This window comes from Sus scrofa, chromosome 7 (genome assembly GCF_054392235.1).
Source record: "Sus scrofa isolate SSC_HxYL_T2T_F1_AM1 chromosome 7, Sscrofa_HxYL_maternal_Yorkshire_Landrace_v2.0, whole genome shotgun sequence".
NCBI classification, from domain to species: Eukaryota; Metazoa; Chordata; class Mammalia; order Artiodactyla; family Suidae; genus Sus; species Sus scrofa.
In genome coordinates, this window is record NC_139389.1 from 132,364,652 (window position 1) to 132,388,697 (window position 24,046).

The window sequence follows — 24,046 nt, forward strand, 5'->3', positions numbered from 1 at the left end:
GCAGGTCTCCACTGACCACCCACTCCATGTGCAATAGTGTCCCCAAGCCAGTCCCAGACCCCATGATGACCAGTTGCTTTTGAAGGAGGCTGGGAGAAAGAGAGATTTAGTTGGGGCTTTAAAAAAATCTTCCAGGGAGCTCCTGTCGTGGCGCAGTGGTTAACAAATCTGACTGGGAACCATGAGGTTGCAGGTTCGATCCCTGGCCTGGCTCAGTGGGTTGAGGATCTGGCGTCGCCGTGAGCTGTGGTGGAGGTCGCAGATGCGGCTCCGATCCCGCGTGGCTGGGGCTCTGATGTAGGCTGGAGGCTACAGCTCCGATTAGACCCCTAGCCTGCGAACCTCCATAGGCCGTGGGACAGGCCCTAGAAAAGGGAAAAAGACAAAAAAACAAAACAAAACAAACTTCTGATATTTAGTTTCACTCAGTGACTGTTCAGTGAGGACTTGCCGGTTCCAGGACATGTGCTCCTGCCCTGGGTAACAGGGCTGGAGGCGGGGTGTGTGTGTGTGTGTGTGTGTGTGTGTGTGTGTGTGTTTGCACGCACGTGTGTGTGGGAGCTTCCCTGGAGAGTCCCGTTCCTTGGTAGTTGTTATCGTAGTCGGTGAGTCCGGCTGCTCGTTAAGTAGGCTTGCGGTCCCCTCGGAGGGAGGGCTGTTGGCTGCTGGGCCTTGGTGGAGCTGGTTTATAGTGGAGGCAGCCCTGCTCCTTTCTGTTTGTTCAGGGTCTGACTTAGGCGCAGCTTGTTGGCATTCGTTTGGGTTTGGAGCTTTGCCATTCAGCCAACGCCAGCTAATAGCCCAGCAGGGGAGAGTGAGTTCATGGATTATATTTAAGTTAGTACTTATTCCCAAAGGTAACTTTGCTTAATAAAAACCTTAAGCCTTTATTGCTGTGCTTATGGGTATCTTGGCTCCAGGGTGTGAAAATAAGACTTACAAAATCCAAACATTATTTGTGGAAATGCAAAAACATTTTCATTAATAGAGGGTGTGAGAATAGCGAACGGTGCTTCCCATCTGTGTCTAAATGGACTTTCTGCACTCGGGCCTTTTTATTTTCATACTCATTTCGGGCTTATTTAAATATCGTCCTTTCAGTAGCGAATTCTAAAGGAAGGAAGCTTTGGTGTGTGAATAACTTTACAACTACGCACAGTATTTCTAGGCGGTTGCTGTGACTTAAGTTGATAATGGACCCCACACAGCAGTCACTAATGGGTGATAATCTGGAGTGTTTTTGTTATTGTTGTTTTTATTTTAGAAGAAAGGTTTGAAATTAGCATAGTAAATCTCTGTGGGATCTTTGCAAATAAAAGAATATTCCCGTTAAAAACAACTTTCAGGAAAGATGTATGGTAATGAATAAAACATCAGTGAGTGAAAATAAGCGTGTTTAATTATTCAAGTAGAAGTAGTAATTTAAACTAATTATTGCTTGCGGATTTCATAATTCAGTTTTTGTCTCGCAATAATATTTCCTCTGGGCCTCCGGGGCGCGTCGGCGGCTGCTCCCGTTCCTGGGGCGGCCCCCCCACGCCCACCCCGCTGCAGCCCCTGGTCCCCCAGCATCCGCACGGCCTCCTTGGTGGCCCAGGCCCCGTGGATCCCCCCTCGCACCGCCTAATTAAGCATTTCCTTGCTTATCGCTTTCTCGGCTTGCTTCCGGGGGTCTCGGCCCCTCCTGCACGAGTCCCGAGTGTCACACGGGGGCCAGACCCCCCCGCCCCAGTGTCTTGGGCTGCTCTGTCCCTTCGTCGCCCTGGCAGAGGTGATGCCGAGCCTATGTCCTGCATCCTGAGTTCCTCGTGAGGCAGGTCCTTGCGCCCCTCCCCCCGCCCCCGCCCCGGGCTGCCTGAGATGCCCTCTGGATGGCCTCCCCTGATGCCCTGCTGGAGTCACCATTTCGTCGTCCTCATAGCTTTGCATCAGTAGGTTCTTGGGGTCCACTAAATTTTTTTTTTTTTTTTTTGGTCTATTTAACCTTTTCCTTGCTTTGGCTGTTCACTTTGTCTCTGATTCTAAAAGAAAAGCATGTTCCCACAGAGGAGCTGGAAAGAACTGGAGACTCCAAGGCAGAGGCTTGATGGGGCGCCCGCACTCGCTGCCTGGCCTCTCTCCTTCCCCAGCCGCGCTCTGCCCTCTGAGCGCCAACCTGGAGTTGTGGGCTCCAGCTCCAACTCCCTGGTGCCCCACCCTGGGCTCGGAGTGGCACAAGGAGGGCTGGTGACGGAGTAGTACGTGCGGGGAGGGACTGTGCTCCCGGGCGCGAGGCTGCGGCCCCGCAATCGCCGCCGTCGCTTCCACGCGGCCTGGGACAGCCCGGGGCGCGGGACCTGCCTTTACGGCACATCCGCCGCCTGGAACAGATCTTGCAGTTCAGGTGAATTATTATCCCACCCTCAGAAAGTAACCGGAAAGCTTTCTATTTCTAACTTCTTCTTCCCAAGTGCCCTCTGTCAAAAGGTAGTGACATCTGCGCTTCTGACATGTGACAGCCGTTATTACCTCGCTATAATCACACACCATCCATCTCAAGCCCAGAAGCTTTCCATCCATCACGTCGGGAAGGACAGCCTTTATGTAAGACACTCCCCCCCTTTCCTTTGTTATTACTTTCCCCTAAAAAAACAACCCTCTGCTTCTACAAGCACGGTCCACGCAGGCGGGTGACTCATTTCTTTGCGCAGTTATTACTGCGGACAGGGACACGCCAGGTGAGCCGTGGGGGTGGAGAGAGCCGCGAGCCGGCTGGCAGGGGCCAGGAGTCCACGTGTGGCTCTGCGATCACCAGCTGAGACCCTGAGCAAGTTGGGGAGAAGACAGGAAGATTCGACTGATCCCCAGGCCCTTTTAAGCCAAGTGGTCTTGTGATCTCCAGACGGACTGGAGCGAACTGAGATAATGGGAGGATGACAGGCGTCACCCCAACTCTTCCCGCAGAGCCCCTGAAATGCGCCTCCCTGATTCTGAATCAGTTTTCTCCCCATGTGACCTCCAGGGCACGTCGTTAAGCAAGCAGGAGAGTTGCTGGCACCTTATGTCCCCCTGAGATAAAATGCCAAGGGGAGGAGACTGAGGCCGCTGGCCCGGAGAGGGCGCTGCCCTCCCTGAGGGGCCGACAGCGGGACTTCGAGTCCTCTGTGACCTGTCTTGCTAGCTCAGGGCCTCCACCCCCTCGTGCCCATTAAACGGTCATTGGGGTGAATTAAAATTTCTCTTATAGGTCTGAGGTCAACTCCCCTGTTGGAGTGTAAGCCTCTTCGGGAGGAAGTAACGATTTGTACTTATTTCATTGAACTTACTGTTATTTTTTTTTTGACTGGGCCCGCAGCATGCAGAGGTTTCCAAATCTGCGCCACAGTGGTGACAACACCGGACCCTTGACCCACTGAGCCACCAGGTAACTCCTCATTAAACTTGTTTCTTAAGAGTAGAAATCTATGGGAGTTCCCTGGTGGCCTGGTGGTTAGAATTTGGCGCTTTTACCACTGCAGCCCGGGTTCAATCCCTGGCCTGGGGAACTGAGATCCCACATCAAGCCATTGCATGCTGTGGCCAAAAAAAAAAAAAAAAAGTAGAAATCCATGACTTTGGTCAAAATTCAAAAGAAGTGGGTGAACTGTTAAATTTTTTTAGTTTAAATAAATTAGAAAAAAAGTTAAAAAAAAAAATCAAGAGACAAAGGATATACTGAGAAAAATGGGTCTTCCTCCTTCCCGTCCTGGGTCTGGAGGAGCCATTCCTCCCTTGTCTCTGAATCCTAGGGAGCACCCAGCCCAGCTGCAGGGAGCCAGCGGACATGGCTCAGCTGAGTTGGAATGACCTGGCTGCCTTTCCCACCAAAGCACTTCTGGGCCAATATTGAGGGAGTGAATTGGAGGCAAAGCCTCGGGAATTACAGGGATCAGTGAGACTCTTGGAAGAAGCTGGCGGACTTGTCCTTGAGCGGCGGTTCTCTCTACTTGGGGCCTAGGGGAGGCCTTTGGCCTCCTTCCCCTGTTTCTCATGACGTGAGGCTAGTGCCATGCCCCCTGCAGGGCTGTTTTGGACAGTCAGCGAACTGGCAGCCCTGAGGGCTGCCTGCAGCTTGGCACAGCCATGGCGACACCCGGTTCCTTCCCCGAGCTTAAAATGCAAGATGGAGAGTGACGATGCATCATTTTGAAATGATGATATAAAATCAATGTGGAGGTGTGATTCCATTAATAGATTGCTGATTAACGCAACTTTTTAGGAGCCCATTTGTTGCCCAGAGTGAAGCTGGCTGGAATGAGGTGGAATTAGAATGGCAAAAGCCTAATTGAAACGCACATAAATGCTTGGCCCTCAGACTTCCATCGAGATGATTGCAGCGATCAATATTCCAGTTTGCCCGGCTGGCAGCTTCCAGGGAATAAGGACGGATGACGGACCTGGGGCGGCACTGCCAAACGGAGCATTAAGTTAATGCCTGTTGGCCTGGTTTCTGGCTTGCGTGGCAAAGTGTCTTGAGGAGAAGGGGCCCTGCTGGCGCGGACTTCATCAGGGGCCACATCTGGCCCAGCAAAGCTCAAGGCGCCGGCTCCCTGCGACTGAGTTTGGTAGGATGACAGCTCCACTTGCTGAGATCCCACCACGTTCCCAGTGCAGTGCTTGGCATCACACACACACCATCGGTCCTCCCCAGCCCTCTGGGATGTCGATGCGAGGCCCGTCTGAAGTTGAGGACCCGGGGCTCTGAGGGACCAGGGCCACGCTGCTGGCAGGTGGCAGGGCTGTGGCTGGGGTCCTCGACGCTTTACTTGCAAAGCCTGTGTTCTTTCTACCCTCCCAGGCTGAGTAAATCACCAGTTTGGATTCTCCCAAGGCTTTGAGGCTCCAGCTCGATCAAGCTCCAGCCCCAGGTGGGGCCCACGTTCAAAACAGAGGACGGAGAAGGGAAGTTGGAAGTGCTTATTCTCACCCTGGTAGATGCGTCCCAGTGTGGGGACTTGGAGTGACTGGCTTTGGAGGCCAGGGGGGCAGGTCAGTGCTGGAGGCCTGATGGAGGAGCGCAGGGCAGGTGTGTTTCCTGGTCTTGGACCACCCAGCCGGGGCACGCGGGGGCCAATTCTGTGAGGTGGTAAGAGCCCTGAAAGCAGCTGCTGTTTACCGAGCATTCGCTGTGCTCTGGATCTTCACGCGGGTAACCCCCATATTCTCAAGAGCCCTTTTAGGCGTCTTATTTTCATCTCGCAGTTGAAGAAATTGAGACCTAAGCTGGTAGTGTCTGTAGTTAGTGTGAGGAGCTGGCTTGAGTGGGGAATGCATAGTGGGGAATGTGGCAGCCGAGGTGGTACCAGGTCCCTCCCGGGTGGCTTGCCCGAGGTCATGCTGCCGCGAGTGGCAGAGCTGGACTCTGTGCCACCCAGCTTCGTAAATCCTCACCCCACCCCAAACGTTGCCAGAACTAGAGCCTGTCATGCATGTGCAGCCGTGGGACCTCTCACCATCTCCCTGACCTTCTGGGCTGTGCTCTTCAGGGTCAAGGCTGCATCTTGCACGTCCTGTGCTCTCTGCCTACACAGAGGGAGGGCAGGGCAGGTATTTGTGTTGCCAGTGAGTGAGTGACACATTGTGGGGATGGAGAAAGAAGGGCAGCCCCAGGGCGGTTAGGAACCGTGATTAAAGACGTGCGTGGCTCTATCAATGGGCCCTCTCCTTTCCTCATTTCCTTCTTTCTTCCTCCTGGCGTCTGGGTAGAGGGCTGCTGAGCAGGATGGATGTGGGATGACGGGGGACCAGCCCGACGCGGTAGGGGAGCCCTGGGGGTGGTTGCGTGGACTCAGCAAGATGGTGGCAGCAGTTTCGGAGTGGAGGGAGTTAAACCCAGAAGACAAAGTCTGCCCAAGTCCTGCCAGGGGGAGAGGATCGATGCTGGCCTGAGCCTACAGTTAACATCTTAATCGGAACCAGAGAGTTTCTGCGGGATTGGGTAACGACGTATACGCAGGGCTCAGACATTTAATTTGCATTGGGTCCCGTGTTCCTGAAAAGTTGCTTTCAGATTCTCATTGATGCGCTCACACTTTGGGGGTAGTTGTTCTCTTTGACATGAATAACCCCCTGTTGACTCTGAGACCCACACCCCTCTCATAGTCTAGAAGGCAGTGAGGAAAAGCTTTTCATTCAAAGCCCTGTTCATCTTCCCAAGTCAAGTGAGATGGGGTTGGATAGGTAGCTTGGCTTAGACAGCGAGGCTGGCCTCCTGGCTAATGGTCATGGGTGTGTGTGTGTGTGTGTGTGTGTGGTGGTGTTGTGTGTGCAGAATAGGTGCCTTAATGCCCCCCTCCCATCCCCCACCAGCCCAATTCCTTCTTCAGGGTGCCCTTGTTGGAAGCTGGTGCATTCCCAGGGCAGCTGCTGCTGGTGGCTGCTTATTACATGCAAATCAGAGAAGCCATTCAGACCACGTGTACCCTGGGCGCTCTGGCTATGTTCTTTCTAGATGCTGGGGAGGCAGCTGTCCCCTGAAGCATAGAATTATTAAGAGTGGGGACCACAGTTTCACACTTTGGTGCCCAAACAGGCCCCAATGCTCTGCTTCACTAGATTGAGTCTGGGTGCTAGAGGTTGGAGTGGGGACAGAGGTGTGGCCAACCCCTCCCCCGTGACCTCGTGGTACCTGGTGAATGTCCAGACGTTTTACTAGGCGGGCAGTGGAAAGGACCCTTGGCTGGTGTCAGCCAGGTATTGGGGAGCAAGATGGAAGAGAGCCAGTCCTGATGGGGGCGGGAGGGGACACTTGAGCTGGCCCTGGGGGTGGGAGGGAGGCAGTGTAAGCTGAGGGCCCTTGGGGGCAGAGCACAGGTGCCTGCGTTCCGACAGCGGGGAGGGGCTCAGGGTAGAGAGCCATGGACAGCCTGTAGTGGGGGCTTGGGGCTTTGTGAGGCACGTAGGTAGGTCTCCGGTTTCTCTTACAGGATGTGGGAGCGTGGAGAGTTCGTGAACTGGAGCCTGTGGAATTGAGGGAAACCCCCTTGGGGAGACCCTTAAAACAGAGCAGAGGGGCTGGGGTGGTAGGCACCCCCCCCCCAGATAGCTCTGCACATCTTTTATTGAAGGGCTCCCCTCCTTTACTGTAGACTCCCAGGATTTAAACGAAAATGTAATTAAAATGTAGGGGCTTGAAAATGCCTGCCTTTGCTGCAAACTCACTTGTGCATCTACTGAATTTCAGTGTTGCTCGGACCTGTGCGGTGGGCATTAGGGGTGAAGAAACCTGAGGGGTGGGAAGGTCAGCATCTCTGGGATCTCCGGGAAGGTCCCACAGAGCCCCCCAAGTGCCAGCTCTTTCCCTTCCGGTGCCCCCCCCCGCCTCCCCCCGCCCCCAGTCTCTAAAGCCGAAGGCACATGGGGTTATGAGTGTTTGCGCAGGCCGGCATAGGACTCGGTGACGCAGCAAAGAGCCGCAGAGTGCTGGGTGACTCATCCGACCTTTCCAGACACCGTGGTATGTCGCTGCTCTGAAGGGACGAAAGCAATTAGCCGTTAACGCTGGCAGATGACGCTAGAAGAGTACAAAAGCCTTCCTGGCTTGTCTTTTCTGTGCCTTGGATGTTTTGTTTTGTTTTTAAAGCTATGTGAATTATTTTCTTTTTAATAATGTTTGTTTTCTTCTGATTATTAAAATAATGTATGCTTATCGTAGAGAATACATAAATGCATTAAATAGAAAATAAAATGCATGAATTATTTTTCCATTACAGTCTGATTAAGAATGTTTTGCTTGTGCAGAGGAAACTTGGAGCACTCGACTTATTATATTGGAGGAGCCTGTTGAGATAACGCAGATCGTTGGGTTGCAACCTGTGCTCTGGGGGCTCCGGGGGCTTCATGCAAATTTTCAGGGGCTTCTGCCAGGGAGGGTGAGCCGGGGGGGCTCAAGAACCGGCCCTCCCATTTCCCCCGGCAGCTATGCGTTATCTGTCTCGCAACTGGGCTTCCTCACATGGCTGCCTTTGAGCAAATGCCTTGGTGGCTTATCAGGCTGGGGACTCGGTGATCTGGACCCAGCGTGTCATTTCGCAAGTGAGGTGTCTGAGGCCGTGGGGAGATGTGTCTGGCCTAAGGTGACATGGTGGCTTGGGGCTGGTCTTCGTGCTTTCTGACTCTGCCTGGCCTTTCAGAATATGAATCAGTTTGAAATATTGGCAGTTAGGCTTGAATGTCGCTGTCACCAGCTATGTCACCATGCAGAGACCTCCCACCAGGCTGACCAGGGGTCTCTCAAAGGCGTGCTTTGGAGGGAAGGGGAGCCCTCACAGCAGCTGGCCCTGGCCCATCATTGCCGTTAGATGCACAAAGGAGGAGAAATTGCTCTGGGTGACCCCCGGTCGTGTGAATAATGAGAAGAAATTAAGCAAGGGCCGTGTTTCCTGACACTGATGTATTAGAACACGGAGGAACTTTCTACAGGAAATTGGAGCAGGGATCCCTTTAAATTGAATCTGAAGCTGTGACCAGCAAGCCTGCATTGGCCCTGCATGTCCTAGCGCGAGTTAAGGAAGCCTCGTCCTGGGTGAGAACGAAGTCCTCTGGGGACACAGGTTAACGGGGAGGCCAACGTGGCGCAAGTTCATAAACCGCCTCTCCTGTGCCTTGTCTGTGAAGGCTCACAAGAGTAATTTGCTTCCCGCAGAGCTGCGCCAGAATTCTCCTCCTTATTTTATTAGATTTTTGGCCCAATACATCTGTTCCCTCTCATTGGTTCTGTTGATAATAATTACCCACCCCCTTCCATCTCCCCACGGATCTCTTTTCGATTTTAATTGTTTGCAGTAGCTGGAAAAGTTTTCCATTGTAGAAAATAAGTGTTTGCAAATCAGAGCACTCTGGGCCAGAGCCCTTCTGAGCTTGCGGAGGGAGAGGGTTCAAGCTCCGTTTTCAGAGTGACTGTTAGGATGGCGGCCACGGAGCTCAGGGGTGAGAGCCGCCTCCATCGGACCCTCGGGGTCCATCCTTGGCCTCGGGAGCTCTCTGGGAACTGCGCCTGGAGTTCAGGCCAAAGCTCACCGCCCTCGGGGAGCCTGGAGGACATAGAATATGCCCCAACCCTGGAGCCCCAGGGGAGGGGGACACGGATAATGGCAGCCACTGCTCATTGAGGTCTGCGGGGTGCCAGACGCCACGCAGGCCATTCCACCTAGCTCACAGTCTAATAAATTTCTTCATTAATAAGGTAATTATAAATAGCAGAGTGCTATGTACTGGGAAACAGAGAAAAGTGGCGGGTGGCTGGGGAGAATCCACAGAAAGAGAAATGGCAGGCTGAGACTGGGGATGTGAGTGCAAGGACTCAGAAGAGGCAGAGGGCCGGGCACGCTGGGGCTGGGGCTAGGTGGCTCTGGCAAGGAGGGGGGCGTGAGACTGGGCTCGTCCCCAGGTTGTCCTTAGAAAGGGAGGTATTTCCTTTATCGTTGAGTCTTAGATGTTTCTCAAATTATAGGACTCTCTCTCGCTCTTTTTTTTCTTTTTAGGGCGGCACCTGTGGCACATGGAGGTTCCCAGGCCAGGGGTTGTATGGGAGCTACAGCTGCCGGCCTACACCACAGCCGCGGCCTACACCACAGCCACAGCAATGCCAGATCCAAGCCATATCTGTGACCTACACTGCAGCTCATGGCCATGCCAGATCCTTAACCCACTGAGCGAGGCCAGGGATCCAACCCACATCCTCATGGATACTAGTTGGGTTCTTAACCTGTTGGGCCACAAGGGGAGCTCCTATAATTCCCTCTCTTCATATTGGGCCACAAAGTTTAGGCAGATCTTTTGATATTTTTGTCCATCATGTAATTTGTTTCAGTCATTTGCCCATCTCTCTCTCTCTTTCTCTCTCTCTCTCTCTCACACACACACACACACACACACACACGAATCTTCAGTAAACTAGTGAGCGGTCAATGCACTTGGGAAGACCATGCGGCTTTGTGTTGGGCTTGGACCCCAGCTTCTTCGCTCTGTGATGTTGGGTTTCCCATCTGTAAAATACAGAAAGTGGAATGGAGGGTCCGACTTGCCAGCACCCTCAGCGTCGCAGTAGGGACTCCCATATTTCTCTGGGCCAAAGCAAGCAGCTCAGTGGTCCTGTTCACTCAGGAGCTCGAGCCAGACACCTAATAAGTGTGTGTGCACCTGCTGGACACACACATGTTCTCCAGTGTCAGAGGCAGTCTGGGCACTGCTGTCCTCTTTTCCTGTTCCGTTGTGATTTTCATGTGATACTTGCTTTTTTTTTTTAAGCTTTTGAGCATCAGCAGATGGCCCATGTAGATCCTTGCTTTTCATCACAGAACCTCTGAAAACCCAGCTTTGCCTAAATATGACATCATGGAATATAGAAAAGCAGAGCGATCTAATGTTGAAACAGTTAGCTACCTCAGTCAGCAGTTTGCATGATGCCAACAAATACTACTGTGTTTCCTTTAAAAAGTTACAATAGCTCTTGGCACCCCTGTGAGTTTGCTGGGGTGCCCTGGGGGCACGGTTGGGGGCCTGCGGTGATATTTACCTCTTGTGGTTTTGTGAGGGTTAGGTGAAATGTTAGGTGCAGATGCTCAGGGCCGTGCCCGTACTAGGGGCTTAGTCACCATTGGGTTCCCTTTTGGGACACACGTAAAAGTGTCCCCTTGGCGTAGTGAAGATGCCAACCTTGACGGTCCCTGGGGAGAGGGGGTGGCAGTGGATGAAGAGAGTATTTCTGTATTTGTTGTAATAGGTGATTTAAAATATGTGTATATGTTAAGAGATATAGATTTATTTCCTCAGTATCCCTACAAGTACGTATATTCAAAAGGACCTCTAACCTTTTTGTTTTGCTTTTAATCTTCTCATTGTGAAGATGGCGGGGCGGGGGTGTACCTGTGCTTTGCCTTAGATTTGCGGTATTTGCGGTGGGGAGAGTGGTTAGAATTGAGTCGGTGATTTGGGCAGGGATGGGATAGTGCAAGGCCATGAAAGACGTGACGGGCCTTAGGATTTTATTCATGATGAAGTGGAAAGGTTTTACTTTTGCTGTTGTTGTTTTTTGTTTGTTTGTTTTAGGGCCCACCCATGGCATATGGAGGTTTCCAGGCTAGGGGTCCAATCGGAACTGCAGCTGACCGCCTACACCACAGCCACAGCAACATGGGATCCAAGCTGCGTCTGCGACCTACACCACAGCTCGTGGCAGCCCCGTATCCTTAACCCGCTGAGCGAGGTCAGGGGTCAAACCGGCGCCCTCATGGATACTAGTCAGGTTCGCTAAGGGTTCTACATTTTCAAAAAAGTCAATAAACTTTACTAAGGTGCAACTTACGTATAATAACCGGCATCCATTCGAAGTGTATTGTTGGAGCATTTTGACAATCTGACCCTGTGCCACCCCACCCCTCCCCCACCATCAGGATACAGAACACGGCTGCCACCCAGAAAGCTTCTGTTTCCTTTATCAGTCACCCTCTTCTTCCGCCCCAGTCCCAGGCAACCACTGATCTGGTTTCTGTCATTACAGATTGACTTTGCCTGTTCTAGAATTTCACATAAACAGAATCAAGCAGCATGTGATCCCGTGTGTCTGGCTTCTCTCACTTGATGGAATGTTTCTGAGGGCCACCCCGCCCTTGTGTGCCTCAGCCGCAGTCCCTTTTCATGGCTGAATAGTAGTCCATAGGACGAAAATGCTACCATGTGTTTATTGGTTCTTCTGTTGGCGGGCATGTAGTTTATTTCCGGTTTGGGGCTGTGAGGGATGGGACTTTTATGGACATGTGTGTGTGGACATTTGTTTTCATTTCTCTCGAGTACGTGTCTGGGAGTGGAGCTCCTGGGTTGTATGGTCACCGTATGTCCAGCTTTGTAGGAAAGCACCTGTTTCGAGCAGGGCTGTGATGCCTCTTTGTTGGCATCTCTCTGAAGGTCCTTTTCCTTCCGGGTGGCGCGCCTCGGCTGTGCCGTCCATACCTGACTCGTGACTTCTCCGCCGACCTCGTCCAGAATTCTCCTTGGTTTCTTCCTGTGTGGGGTGTGTCTTGTCATGGCTGTTGGGGAGCAGGGTCAGCACTGGGGTGCCTGGGTGGGTCCTGGTAAACATGCTGACTGCTCTCGTTATTTCTGTCACTGGCTGCTGTAACTTCTGGTCGCTTCTCTGTGTGAAACCAGCCAGCCATGTAGGATGTGACCTAAGCCCTGTACCACGTGGCCCGTGTCCCCAGCCCCTATGTCCGGTCCTGTCGCCAGCCACCCTGCTGTGTGCCTTGGACTCTTCCAAGTTGGTCTGCCTGCTGCTCCCCAAACATGCCGCACCCTTCGTGTCTTGGCTCCCCGCCTCCCCGGCTGTCCTGCCCACCCGCCCCCTGGACTCAGCTCCAGGGTCCCCGCCTTGTGCCCTCCTCACAGTTGCCTTCCTCCCTCACCCCGGGCTGGCGAGGACCCGTTGGTCCCCGGAAGTGGCGCACTGCTGGTCACTGACGGGGGACTCCACGCAGGATTATGTGCAGGACCGCATTCCTTGACGGTCACGAGCTGCTTGTCTGGAAGCAAAGCCACCCCAGGGAGAGGCACGCTCGCCAGCCCGGTCTGAAAGGCCCGGCCGGCCCCAGGGTCCCACCTGGGCTGGTGGGACGGTGGGGGCGAGCTTGGTGAGCGAAGCCTGGACCCTGCCCCCCCCTTCCCCGTGGGCCTGGGGGGAACTGGCCCTCTCTCCCCAGGGCCACTCAGCGGCAGGTGGCTGCCCTGATGAGTCTTCGCTCGGTCCCTGCCCACCTCTTCACCGCGGGCGTCTCCAGCTGAGGGAGGAGCATCCGAGTCGGACGCAGAGCCCGTGCTGGGGGCTCACCCAGCGAGTTGGTGACACAGGGCACCTTGGCCCGCAGACCTAGAGATGGGGCCAGCTGCTTTCCCACAGCTTGGAAGGGCCCGAGCTGCCGGGTCCCCTGGCCAGTCCGTGAAGCTGCTGTGAGCATCCGTCTGTGCAGGAGGGAGAGCTCTGAGCATTACCTCACTTTGCAGGTAGGGGTGCTAGAGACCGAGCCTCGTGCCGGCTGACTGCCCAGACGCTGCAAGGTCTGTCCGTGTGACAGACACAGGGCCACCGTCACATTTTCCACCTGACTTCTCCGGGGCTGCAGTGACCCTGAGCTGTTCCTGGCCACTGCCGTCCACCTGCCACTGCCTGTGCCGTGGTGACCTTCTCCCCACGCTGCGCCCGGACACTTCAACTCCGTGCGTGCGCTCTTGGGTTGGCGTGAAGGTTGTCACCTGCCTTCTCACGGCCCGTGATCTTGTGCATTCATCACGCAGTGACACTGAGCATCCATTACAGAGGAGACATCTGAGCCGTGGCACAGTCTCTCAGCCACGAGCATCGAGCATCGAGGGGGGGTTGTGCCCAGGTGGGTGTAGGGGACAGCCCTGGGCGTCACCTCCAGGCTTGCTGAGCGGGAGTCTCCTCCCGGCCAGCGTCCCCCTCGGGGGCAGGGTCCCGAGCCCCTCCTCTGTTTTCTGACTCAAGACACTGCCCTGCAAGGCGGTGCTCCAGGAAGGTTGGTTCTTCTCCACGGGGCCTCTCTCTGGCTTCCCGGCCCCGCTTCACACGTCCTCCTCCTGCTGTCCGCCCTCTAATGCGATAGCCTTCTCGGGAGGCTCCGAAGGAACAGTTTGTAGAATTGTCGAAAGCGCTGTTGGAACACAGAAAAGGCTATTTCGTGGGAAGATGATGACCTTATTGACTGTAATTAGCCAGTTCGCCGAGGTTTGCAATGTAGTCCAGCATCCTGCCTTGCCGACGTGGTGGGGGGTGGGGGGCTCCTATGCTAATGTCTTCCGGGATGCAATAGTCTTTAACACATTAACAGTTTAATTTCTTCTAGAAGGCTTGGCAGCCTGGTGTTTTCATTTCCAAAGCCGAGGTATAGCTTTACAAGCATCCACGTTAATATAATAATTATAATTGTGAGCAGGTAATTTCAAACACTGACATCAGGAGTTGTGTTTGTAGCTGGAGGAAGCGCTCAGGTAAGGAGTGGAGCCTCGCCTCTAACCGCCCGCGAGGGGCGGGCCGCTGAGAACCCTGGCGGCTCCGGCTCTGGACGGACGAGGCTTTGTACTGGGGGCCGGGGACATCAGCGGTCAGAGATTCCTGCGGTACTCAGCCCTCTGAGAACATGCATGTTTCAGGTTAATGGAAATTTTCTTTTCTGAAGAGTTTTGCGTGCAGGAGCGAAGGCCCTGACCTGTTTCCGGGGTTCCTCGTGTCAGGCTGCCCTGGGCTGGGCCCGGGCCTGGGCTTGTGTGAGGAAGTACCCAGGAGAGGACGGTGTCCACTGTGTCCCGTGGGGCCTTCCTCACCAGCCCGTGATGCGGGGACATCTGAGGGGGGCACTGGTGGCCTGCAGGCTGCTGCCCCCGCTGCCCCGCACCTGCAGACGCACGCGGCGCAGGCCCCGGCTGCCCCCTTCGCTCTCACCTCCTCGGGCTGCCTCGGCCACCCAGCCCGCAGCAAATGACTTGGGTTTTGGGTTCTACCTTTTGGTGAGCAGATTTTTTTCAGTTCTGTGGGCATTATGCACATAGCGTTTTGGATCCTGTTTCTAAAGCTTCGTGTCTGTCCCTGTTTTTACAGCCTTCGAAACGGCCCTCTTCTTTCATGCGGTCGCATCACAATTTCTGAAGTTGTGTCCCTGTTGCTGAACACTGAGGTTTGTCCCAGCAGGGTTTTGTTGTTGATTTATAGGCAAGGCTGCAGTGACCTCTTCCTGTGCGTCCTGTTCAGCGTCTGTGTAGTTGCTTCCTCGGGCTTGACTCCTAGGGCTGGAATGACTAGTCAGGACTGAGATCAGCTTAAAAACGTTGAAAGTTGTCTTACAGCGGTGACAGTGTTTGGGAAATAGGAAAAGGTAGAAAAGGGAAGATCAAGACGGCCGTCTGTCCCCTCGCGTTGCCACCGTGTCAACTAGGCGTGCACGAGGCTGCAGAAGGCAGAACGCCCAGCTCAGGTGGCTCAACCAGGCAAAGGCACGTGTCCCAGCGACCAGACATTCGAGGAGAGCCCACGGCTGGTCCCCACGTGTGGCTGTGCCATGAGCAACGCTGGCTGTTCCCTTCTGCCCTGCTGTTCTTGGTGGCACTGGCCTTCATGCTGCCACCCTTCTCCTGCTGGGCTGGGTCTGCCCTGCCTGGCAGCTTCTTCCCCACCTCCCTTCGACCTAACCCCCCGCCCCCGGCTCCCGCCCGATGAGTCTTTTGTCTTTTGGTTTCTGCCCGCTTCTGCTCTTCAGACAGAGTGTCTCCTGCATTTGGGCTGCTGCGCTAATGAGATATTTGCTTCTTTTTCCTGCCTAGCCCGCATTTGCACCTGCCTGTGTTCGTGACACAGCATTTGGCCCAAGCTGAAATCTTAGCAGCATCGGGCGGAGAAGGGAGAGCGGTGCGACTGAGGCCCGGGAGGGGGCTCGCCTTTCTTTTACGGGGACTGCCTTGCATCCTGTGTTTCAAGGCCCGCCAGGTCGCTTGGGTTAGCCCAGCCTGGCCCTCTCTGCCTAGCTCCGTGCACCGGGATGGCAACGCCATCTTCCTGGGGCCTGTCGGTTCCTCTGGTCCGTCCAGCCGAGGGAGGTCACCCACAGAGCCACAGTGGGTGCTCTGCAGATTGTGAGCACGGTCCGTGCCTCAGGGAGTTCCCAGAAGAGTGAGGAGACAGGCAGCGATGCCCTCACATGGTCACCAGCCCCCAGAGCAAGCCGAGCAGCCTGGAAACGAGTGAGTTGTGACCTGCTCTGACCCTACAGAAAATACAAGATAATAAGACTCCTATGGACCTCCCAGCAGACTTAACATTTTGCCGAGTGTTTGCGTTGGGTCCTCTGTTTGTTCAGCAAGGAGTGAAATATCGCTGATGTCGCTGAAGCCGCGCTGCCCTCCCTGGCAGTGGCCGCACTCCTGAGGCTGGTGATTTGTTTTCCACCGTACTTCGTGCCCTTATCCGTGAACGGTACGTAGTAGCGGCTTTAAAGATTTATAGAAATAGCACCACGCCCTATATCCTTGTGTAATTCATGAAACATTAACCATTGCGTTTTTGCCGTTTTTCCATGCACGCAGACACACACGTACACATACACGCCTATCTGTATGTCTGGATTATTTATTTTTAATTGCTGTATGGCATTCTCCTGGATGGAATAAACCGCAGTTTCTCTAGTTCATTGTCCTACTCATGCAAGTTTAAGTTGTTTTTTTACTTCTTATTTCTTGCAAATAATGTTGCAGCGGACATGTATTCCAGTCAGCCATTGCTATCAATAAAGTGCCTCCAAACTTTGTAGCTTAAATGTTGGCTTTGCTTACGAATCTGCAGACTGGGCTGGGCTTGGTAGGAAGGCTCATTTCTGCCCTACTTGGCCTCACGCGGGGTGGAGTCCTCTGACGGCGGGTGACTCTGGCTGCCCGCTGGGGCCGTGACTGTGCTGGTGCCTGGAGCCCTACACGTGGCCTCTCCACATGGCCTGGGCTTCCTCACAACATGGCAGCTGGTTCTCTGTGCAAAAGAGCCAGGCCGGAACGTACAGCCTTAGATACTCTTCCCTGTAAGCCTGGGGGAGGCTCACAGACCCCTCCGAGTGGACGGTGGGCCTTGCCGTGCGCCCTCCTTGACCCAGCTCAGTGCCGCCAGGTTGCTTTACTGGGTGTTTGGTCTCCTGATGCCACTACAGGACTGGACAGTTCCATTTCTCTTTTTTTTTTTCTTCATTCTTGGGCCACACCCGTGGCACATGGAGGTTCCCAGGCTAGGGGTCGAATTGGAGCTGTAGCCGCTGGCCTACGCCAGAGCCACAGCAACGCCAGATCCGAGCCACTTCTGTGACCTACGCCACAGCCACAGCAACGCCGGATCCTTAACCCACTGAGCGAGGCCAGGGATCAAACCCTCAGTCTCAGGGAAACCAGTTGGGCTCATGACTGCTGAGCCACCGCAGGAGGTCCGAAAATACCATTTCTTCACACCCTCTCTGACACTTGCCATTGGGGATTTTGATTTCTTTGCCCTTCTGGTGGGTGTGAAATAGGATCTTGTTTTAACTTGCCTGCCCACGGGTGAGGCCAAGCCCCGCACTGCCTCCTGGGGTGGCGCTGGGTTGGATTCCCTTTCCCAACTGATTGCCGTAAAGAAGACAGAAACGTCAGCGTGCTATTTTTTGGCTTATGATGTCAATTTTTCAAAAGAGAAGTGGCGCGTTTCCCACAGAGTTTATTGCAAACTATTATGAAGACCTTGGAGTTATTATTGGTATGACTCACTTATGAAAAAAAAAATGATTTCAGTAACTGCAGGCTGTATTTGTAATGTGATGGATTTTCATTTAATCTCTCACCTCTCTATAATTTGCCCAATTTAAAAATGCCCTGAAGCTTGCTTTCTCCTTGTCTGGGAGTCCTGTTCTTGCTATGTGTTATCACAATAATAGTAATAAGAAATGATGCCGATATGTGTCTGCGAGCTCGTGCTGCCTTCTCGGTCATTTAATTACTTGCGGTACTGATGTCCCCCGCCCCCGCCCCCAGGTCTCCTGCTGGAACAGCAGGCGTGCCGTGCCTCTGGGGAGAAGCCACCTGTGACTGGTTGCTGTCGGGGTTGGCAGGCCCCAGGTTGGGAGGCTCCCTGGGACCCCCGGGGCTGGGTTTGGGTCCTCCTGGGGCACCTGGCACCCCACGGCTTAATGACGCCAGGAGGTCGCAGAGGGCCGTCCATCCCCTTCAGAAAGCCTGGCCCCTGGGCGCGTGCAGGAAGTACTCACCGGAGCAAATAATTCAAAACGCTCGATTATGGTAATGATCAGGCTGACCTCCTGGCTTTGCTCAAAATCATCTGGAAAATAGCCGTGTCTGACCAAGAGTTTTAAGACGAATTCCTAAGCCTTCCTTGAAAAGTGAACTTTTGGCTACTTTTTAATTTAATCAGGCTCTGTCTGAACCTTCCGTCTGCGGCTCTGCTGGGGGAACATTATCTTCTCTGCCTCCCTCCCCGGGGCGCTCAGCTTCTTATCTGTGCTGAGAACCAGAGCCTCCGCGCCGGAAATGAGGCCCCATCTGTGTGCTGAGAGCCGGCTCAGATCCTCTGCAGACGCTCTGGAAGCAGCCTCTGCATCCAAACCAGGGCCCCTGGCGAGCTGTGCATGCCGCCGCCGCCGCCCGAACCTTCTCGATTGGGTGCGTGCCACAGGCCCTCACGCTGTTGCTGCTGCCGTGCCGTCCAGATGTCGCAGGTCATTCCAGGAGGCACCAGGAGCGCGTCTGTCCTGACCAGGCTCCGTGCTGGTCCTGAGGAGGCTGGGCAGGGGTGCTGCTCTGGAACAGGGGCGCCAGCCAGGACTGTCTGCGCTGGTCCCGGGGCTCGCTTGGTACCAGCCAGAGCAGGCGTGAAGGAAGAATCCTTGTCTGTTGTCCTCAGGGGAGGAAGGCTTTTGGGGGGCTCATCACTCCTCTGGGGAGCACGGGTCATCCTGGGCGACTCGGCCAAGGCCTCCTAGGCTGGTGGGGTGGGTGCCGAGGCCAGGCATTGCCGTGGCCGCACCACTTCTGGGAGCCTGTGGCCTTTTCACACCACTTTCTAGGTCCCAGCAAAAGTCTAATGCGGGTGGGGCCTTAGCTCCATTTCCATGACAGGTTTGTTCATGGCCTGGGAGTTCCCGTCGCGGCGCAGTGGTTAACGAATCCGACTAGGAACCATGAGGTTGTAGGTTTGATCCCTGGCCTTGCTCAGTGGGTTAAGGGTCTGGCGTCACCGTGAACTGTGGTGTAGGTCGAAGACGCAGCTCAGATCCCGCGTAGCTGTGGCTCTGGCGTAGGCCGGTGGCTATAGCTCCGATTAGACTCCTAGCCTGGGAACCTCCATATGCCGCGGAAGTGGTCTTAGAAAAGGGAAAAAAACAAAACAAAACAAAACAAATAAATAAAAAATAAAAAAAATAAAAGAAAAGTTTGCTCATGGCCTAACAGTTTGGATCCCACATAAGCAAATACCAGAGCCTGCTGTCCTCGTTCACCGCAGCCTTCATTTGCATAATGAGGGTTAGGACATAGCTTTTGGGGACCTACCCACTGTCCCCAGGGCTTTCTTATCTGATGACCCAGGTGTGCCCTGCCTGTGCTGAGCCAAGAGCCCCAGCCTCCCGTGGGTCCTGAAAGGGAGGCCCCCGCTCGGCCTTTGGGCCCTGACGTCTAAAGCCCTTCTCAGTGGGGGGCTTGGTTTCCGGGCCCCTTTTCCCAGCGCCAGCCGCCGCTGTCCCCGCCTGGGTAGCCCCCGCGATGGGCCACACTCTGCCGGGTGCCTCGCGGCCGGGCAGAGCCCGACTTCGGTCGTTGCGCTGCACGGATGGGAGACGGAGGCCCAGCAAGGTGACACCTTCCCTGTGCACGCGCTCCCCCTGCCTGTCCCTTACAGCACATGTCCACCGCCTGCTGGGCTGGCCCCTCCGCTGCCCCCACAGCTGCCGGGTGAATGTATACAGCCGTCGGGTGCCCAGCTGAGAACAAGGGGGACCAGGAAGTGGACCCGCGTTTGTTAGACTCTAAAACCTCTGTTCTCTCCGCCCCTGGCATCGATCATTAAACCTTTGAGGAGGAATGAAGCCCGGGCCAAAGCCCGACGTGTCGGTTTTGCAGTAAACGTCCCTGGCAGCCTGGCTCGCCTCCGAGAAAGCCATTAGGCAGCGCTGTCACACGCCGGTGACGGTGGGTCGGTCCTGCGTTGACGCGCACTCGGCAGGCTGTCACGAAGGCCTTGTCAAGTCTGTGTTTTGAAAGGGTTCTCGAAAATGACAGGCTTCATTTCGGGGGTCTTTGTTAATCTAACGGTGTTCGCCACTGAAACATGTGGACTCTTCACCAAGGCTCTTGCATGTAATGAGCTCGGGGCAGAATTAAAACCGTTTGCGCTCGGTCGTGGGCCCGGGTGCGCAGCCGGGGCAGTCATCTGGGGGCCCGAGCCCTCAACATGAGCCAAGGGACCCTCGGGTGGGGTCAGGGTTAGACCTCCAGCCTTCAGAGGGCCCTGTGCTGCCGTTCCCACCCGAAGCGGATTTGCATAAGCGCAAAATGAGCCCGCTTATTCTCCGCACGGAGTCCTCGTGGATCCGCGTGCCGCGGCTTCGCATGGGGTGGTTTAAAAAATTAATAGACAGGCCTTTATTTCTCTCTCTCTGAGCCAATGCTTGGAATTAATTTTTTCTGGCCCACTAACTCTTGTGGTTAAAAGTACAAATTAAGCTTTCTGGGAGAATCCATCACAAAATTATTGAAAAGTCAGTGTGGAGAAGATAATGGGCTCAGTATTGGGTTATGTCTATAGGGTTATTGTTTTCTGCAATTACACTTTCTGTTGTTTTTCTTCCTTCGTGCTTTGGGAAATCAACCCGAGAATGGTCTCCCACCTCGGAAGAGTTATTGGCTATTTTTCCCAAATGGGATTGCCCTTCCTGAGAACACTGGGCATCTGTTTGACAGCAGGTTATAAATTTGGGCTTGGAGTTCTCTGAAGAAAGCATGAATCTTAGACAATGGCGCTGTGATGCTGTATTTCAGGCGGGTGTGTAGAGCTGTCAAAAAGTCAATGAAGTCCTCCGGCGCCGGCTTGTACCCAGCCAGCATTTGTCAAGCCTTCTGCATGTACTCTGGGTGGGATTAGGCGGCAGATTATGGCGTGTTCTCCAGCGTGTCTGGTGCTGCAGCTTCCCCGTGCCCCCCAGACCTTCCTCGAGCGGGATCTACTTGAGCCCCAGGCCTCTGGAGGCCGTGTCCACTCTACACCATCCTTCGTCCTGCTGGCCACCAGGCGTGGCGCCGGGCAGTAGAGCATCCAGAGGGCAGGTGCACCTGCCCCAGAGAGCAGCCCTGGGCAGCTGCTGCCCTGCCCTCCCTGCTGTCAGCCCCACACCCGAGGAGACCTCGCCAGCCGGGCCCTGTGCCCGCTTCCTGCTCGTTTCTCCAGTGGTGGCTACTGAGGTTGTAGGCAGAGGGGCTCAGACGCCGGTGATCACTCAGAGTCTTGTTTTTTTCTTTTTTGTTTTTTTAGGGCCGAACCCGCGGCATATGGAGGGTCCCAGGCTAGGGGTCGAATCGGAGCTGTAGCCGCTGGCCGACGCCACAGCCACAACAACGCGGGATCCGAGCCGCGTCTGCAACCTACACCACAGCTCACGGCAACGCCGGATCATTAACCCACTGAGCAAGGGCAGGGACCGAACCCGCAACCTCATGGCTATTAGTTGGGTTCATTAACCACTGAGCCATGACGGGAGCTCCCCTCAGAGTCTTGCTTAAAACCCTCCAGACGCTCCACTCCGTGTTCAGGAGCCAGTCCAGTTCCTCTGTGTCCCCAAGGCCTTCTGGGACCTTCCTGTCCCTCTGCTGCTTCCGTGTAGTTTCTGCTCAGGACCTTTCCCAGGAGCACCCCTCCGCCCCCGGGCTGCGTGCCCCCTCCCAATGTGTTCCCACTGCCCCTCACTGCACCTACCTGTCACCGTCTGTTACCTGCGAGGCAGGGGCACGTGGCCTCAACTCACTGTTGTGTCCCCGGCATGATCCCAGTGAGTGACGCACAGAAGGGGCTTTGTCAGTGTTTGTAGGGTGACACACGGGGCAGAGCGTCAGTGGCAGCCTGGCTGCCATCGCGTGTTAAAGGGGGTGGCGGGGTGACGGCTGCCTGCCGGGGCCCCGGTCATCTCTCCGTTAGGCCCTCCTATCGCTTGTCCTCCCTCACCGCGGACGGAAAACAGCCTGCTTCACGGTACACGTTCAGGGGGTCCGGGCTGCTGCCACCGCGAGCAAAATGGCCTCTGGAGAGAGGGCCGGGCTGGCGGGGCTGCCGTGAGGCCACGTGGATGGACTTCCTCTCCTCCGCCCAGCACCCAGCCTGTGGTCCTGATGGGGTCGCTGCTGCCAGAGGGCAGGGGAGGGGCTGGGGTCTGGCCTCCTGACTCCGGGTCCAGGGCTCCCCTCCTGCTCTTCCTCCAGGAGGGAGAGGTGGGCTGAGCAGGCAAGGGGACAGGCCTGTGGGCTGCCGTGGGCGTCCTCGCCCTGACCGCCAGCTGGTACTTGCTGCGACTCAGCTGACCCCTCACTGTGGTGCCCCTTGACCTGCGGTGGGAGGCATCTCCCTTTCCTTCCCCAGCCTGGAGCCCCAGGGGGCGCCCACCAAGGCTCCTTCTCCCTCTTGAGCAAACACCGCGAGACTTGAGACTTGAGGGTCCCCCGAGGCCACGGGGAAGGTGGCCTGGCAGGTGGGGCTCCGGCTTGGGCGGGGTGGTTGGCGGGGAGTGCTCACTGGCGAGTGTGCGGGGACCACTGGCCCGGCCCCCTCATCTGAGGTGGGGGTGGCACCTCTGTGAAGGGTGCTCAGGCCAGAGGGTGCCAGCCACGGGGCCCTTCCCGGGCCCACCCCCCTGTGGGGCCTGCCTGGAGCCACCCCTGGGAGGAGCCCTCTTGCTTCCTCTTTCCTCAGGTGGACGTTGGTCTGTTTTGATCTGACATGTCTTTCCTGGGCACTGCACCTTAGTTTATTCTGCTTTGAATGTAACTTTAATTTAGTTGCACATTCATATTTAAAATCTCATATGTATTAATTTCACGATATTGGTTTGTTTTTCTGCCCCCCCCTTCACGAAGCAATATTCTTGCGCTTTCTCTTGCGTCTCTGGCACCCGAGTCGTCACCATCCCTCGGGCCGCTCTGAGTCATCTAATAGAGTTTTCCAGAGCGTGTCAGCTTCACTTCCGTCTAAGTCATTTCAGATCCCGCACTTATTGAATCAGTGAATGATGCTGTCACTGGAAACTTTTTACGGAGCCGCAGGTACTCATTTGTAAAACTCTTGGACACTTTGTTTTTCTAGGTGGCACTTTGTATTTTTCCCCCAGGCTTTGACCTGGGGCTGCAGAGCAGGGCTGTCCCCCCTCTCTGCTGGCAGCCAGCCCTCTGCTCTGTTGGAGGGGTCCCCACCTTCTAGAGCTCTGACCTCCAGCTTGTCAGGAGCTCCTCCTCTTGTTGGGGACAAGGCAGGTGTGGGGGCAGAGGGAAGGGGGCCCTCGTGTCCTTCCCTGGCCTGGGGCTCACAGGAGCCCTACCTGCTGGCAGGTGAGCAGGACCCAGAGTGAGAGGCCAGGGAAGGACCCGTCCCCTCCGGTGTCAGGGCTCGATGGTTCAGGATGCAGGCCTGGCCCCTCACGGCAGCATCCCCTCCCTGCGTAGCTGTCAACATGCTTCATTAAACAAAGTCTCAGCGGCGCGGGGGTGGCCTGGGCGACCCACACGTGCAGCTTCAAGAGCCTCAGAAGACCAAGGCTTCCACCCACTGACCTATGTGAAGTGCCGGTCTTGGTCTGCTCGGGCGGCCGTAACGAAACACCGCGGGCTGGGTGCCTCGCCCAGCGGACTTTGATTTTCTCACAGCTCCGGAGACGAGGAGGCCACGATCAAGGCGCCGGTAGGGTTGGTGCCGGGGAGGGCTCTCCCCTCGGGAGGCGGACAGCTGCCTTCTCGCTGTCCCCCACGTGGCCACGTCTCCCGCGTGGAGCCAGAGCGCTCTGCTCTCTTGTGAGGACACTAAGGCCGTCAGGTCAGAGCCGCACTCTTCGGACCTCCCCTCCCTCCTCTCAGTACTGCCTTCGAGGCCCTGTCTCCAGATGCGGCCTCACTGGGTTGAGGCTTCACCATAGGGGTTGCAGGGCGGGCAGTTGAGTCTGTGACCTGTGAGCACACAGCTTCACACAGGTGGGTACCGCTGCGTGGATATTTGTTGCTTTGAATGGGAAAGATATCAGATGAAGACAGAATTGGCCCCAAAGGCTGTGGCCAAATCCTGAAGACCAAGGGGCCCCGGGGAGCGGTGTGCTTTCGGGAAGGCTTGTCCTAAAGGTCAGCCCGTGTCGGGTGTCAGGTGGTGACGACATCCCTCCACCCTTGAATCGGAGCCTCTCCAGACCCCCTGGTCTCTGGCCGCCTGACCTCCTGACCTTCTTGGGGAAATGGAAGAGTTGCCACGTTTGGC

At 55.3% G+C, this 24,046-nt stretch overlaps 1 protein-coding gene, 1 long non-coding RNA gene and 1 other non-coding gene across 36 annotated transcripts in view; 2 read left to right on the plus strand and 1 right to left on the minus strand.

Annotated features, from left to right (window-relative positions):
* WDR25 (WD repeat domain 25) overlaps nt 1-24,046 on the plus strand; it is a 145,571-nt gene that overhangs the window by 24,125 nt on the left and 97,400 nt on the right. Inside the window, exon 5 of one of the 33 annotated variants that reach the window (XM_084970175.1) lies at nt 15,346-15,481. The exons of the other annotated variants lie outside the window; for them this stretch is intronic. Coding sequence (XP_084826301.1) covers nt 15,346-15,396 — 51 coding nt within the window. The 3' untranslated portion in view covers nt 15,397-15,481. Of the gene's footprint in view, nt 1-15,345; nt 15,482-24,046 lie in introns of those variants that run through there. 33 annotated transcript variants of the gene reach the window in all.
* Nucleotides 2,450-7,729, plus strand: LOC146401925 (uncharacterized). 2 transcript variants are annotated; one of them, XR_014811367.1, is made up of 3 exons: nt 2,450-2,583; nt 3,335-3,403; nt 4,238-7,729. It is a non-coding gene; the product is annotated as an uncharacterized LOC146401925 (long non-coding RNA). The 2 variants fall into 2 exon arrangements; XR_014811368.1 differs by having other exon boundaries at nt 4,334-7,729.
* Nucleotides 7,407-7,478, minus strand: MIR9830 (microRNA mir-9830). Its single transcript, NR_128517.1, has one exon. It is a non-coding gene; the product is annotated as a microRNA mir-9830 (primary transcript).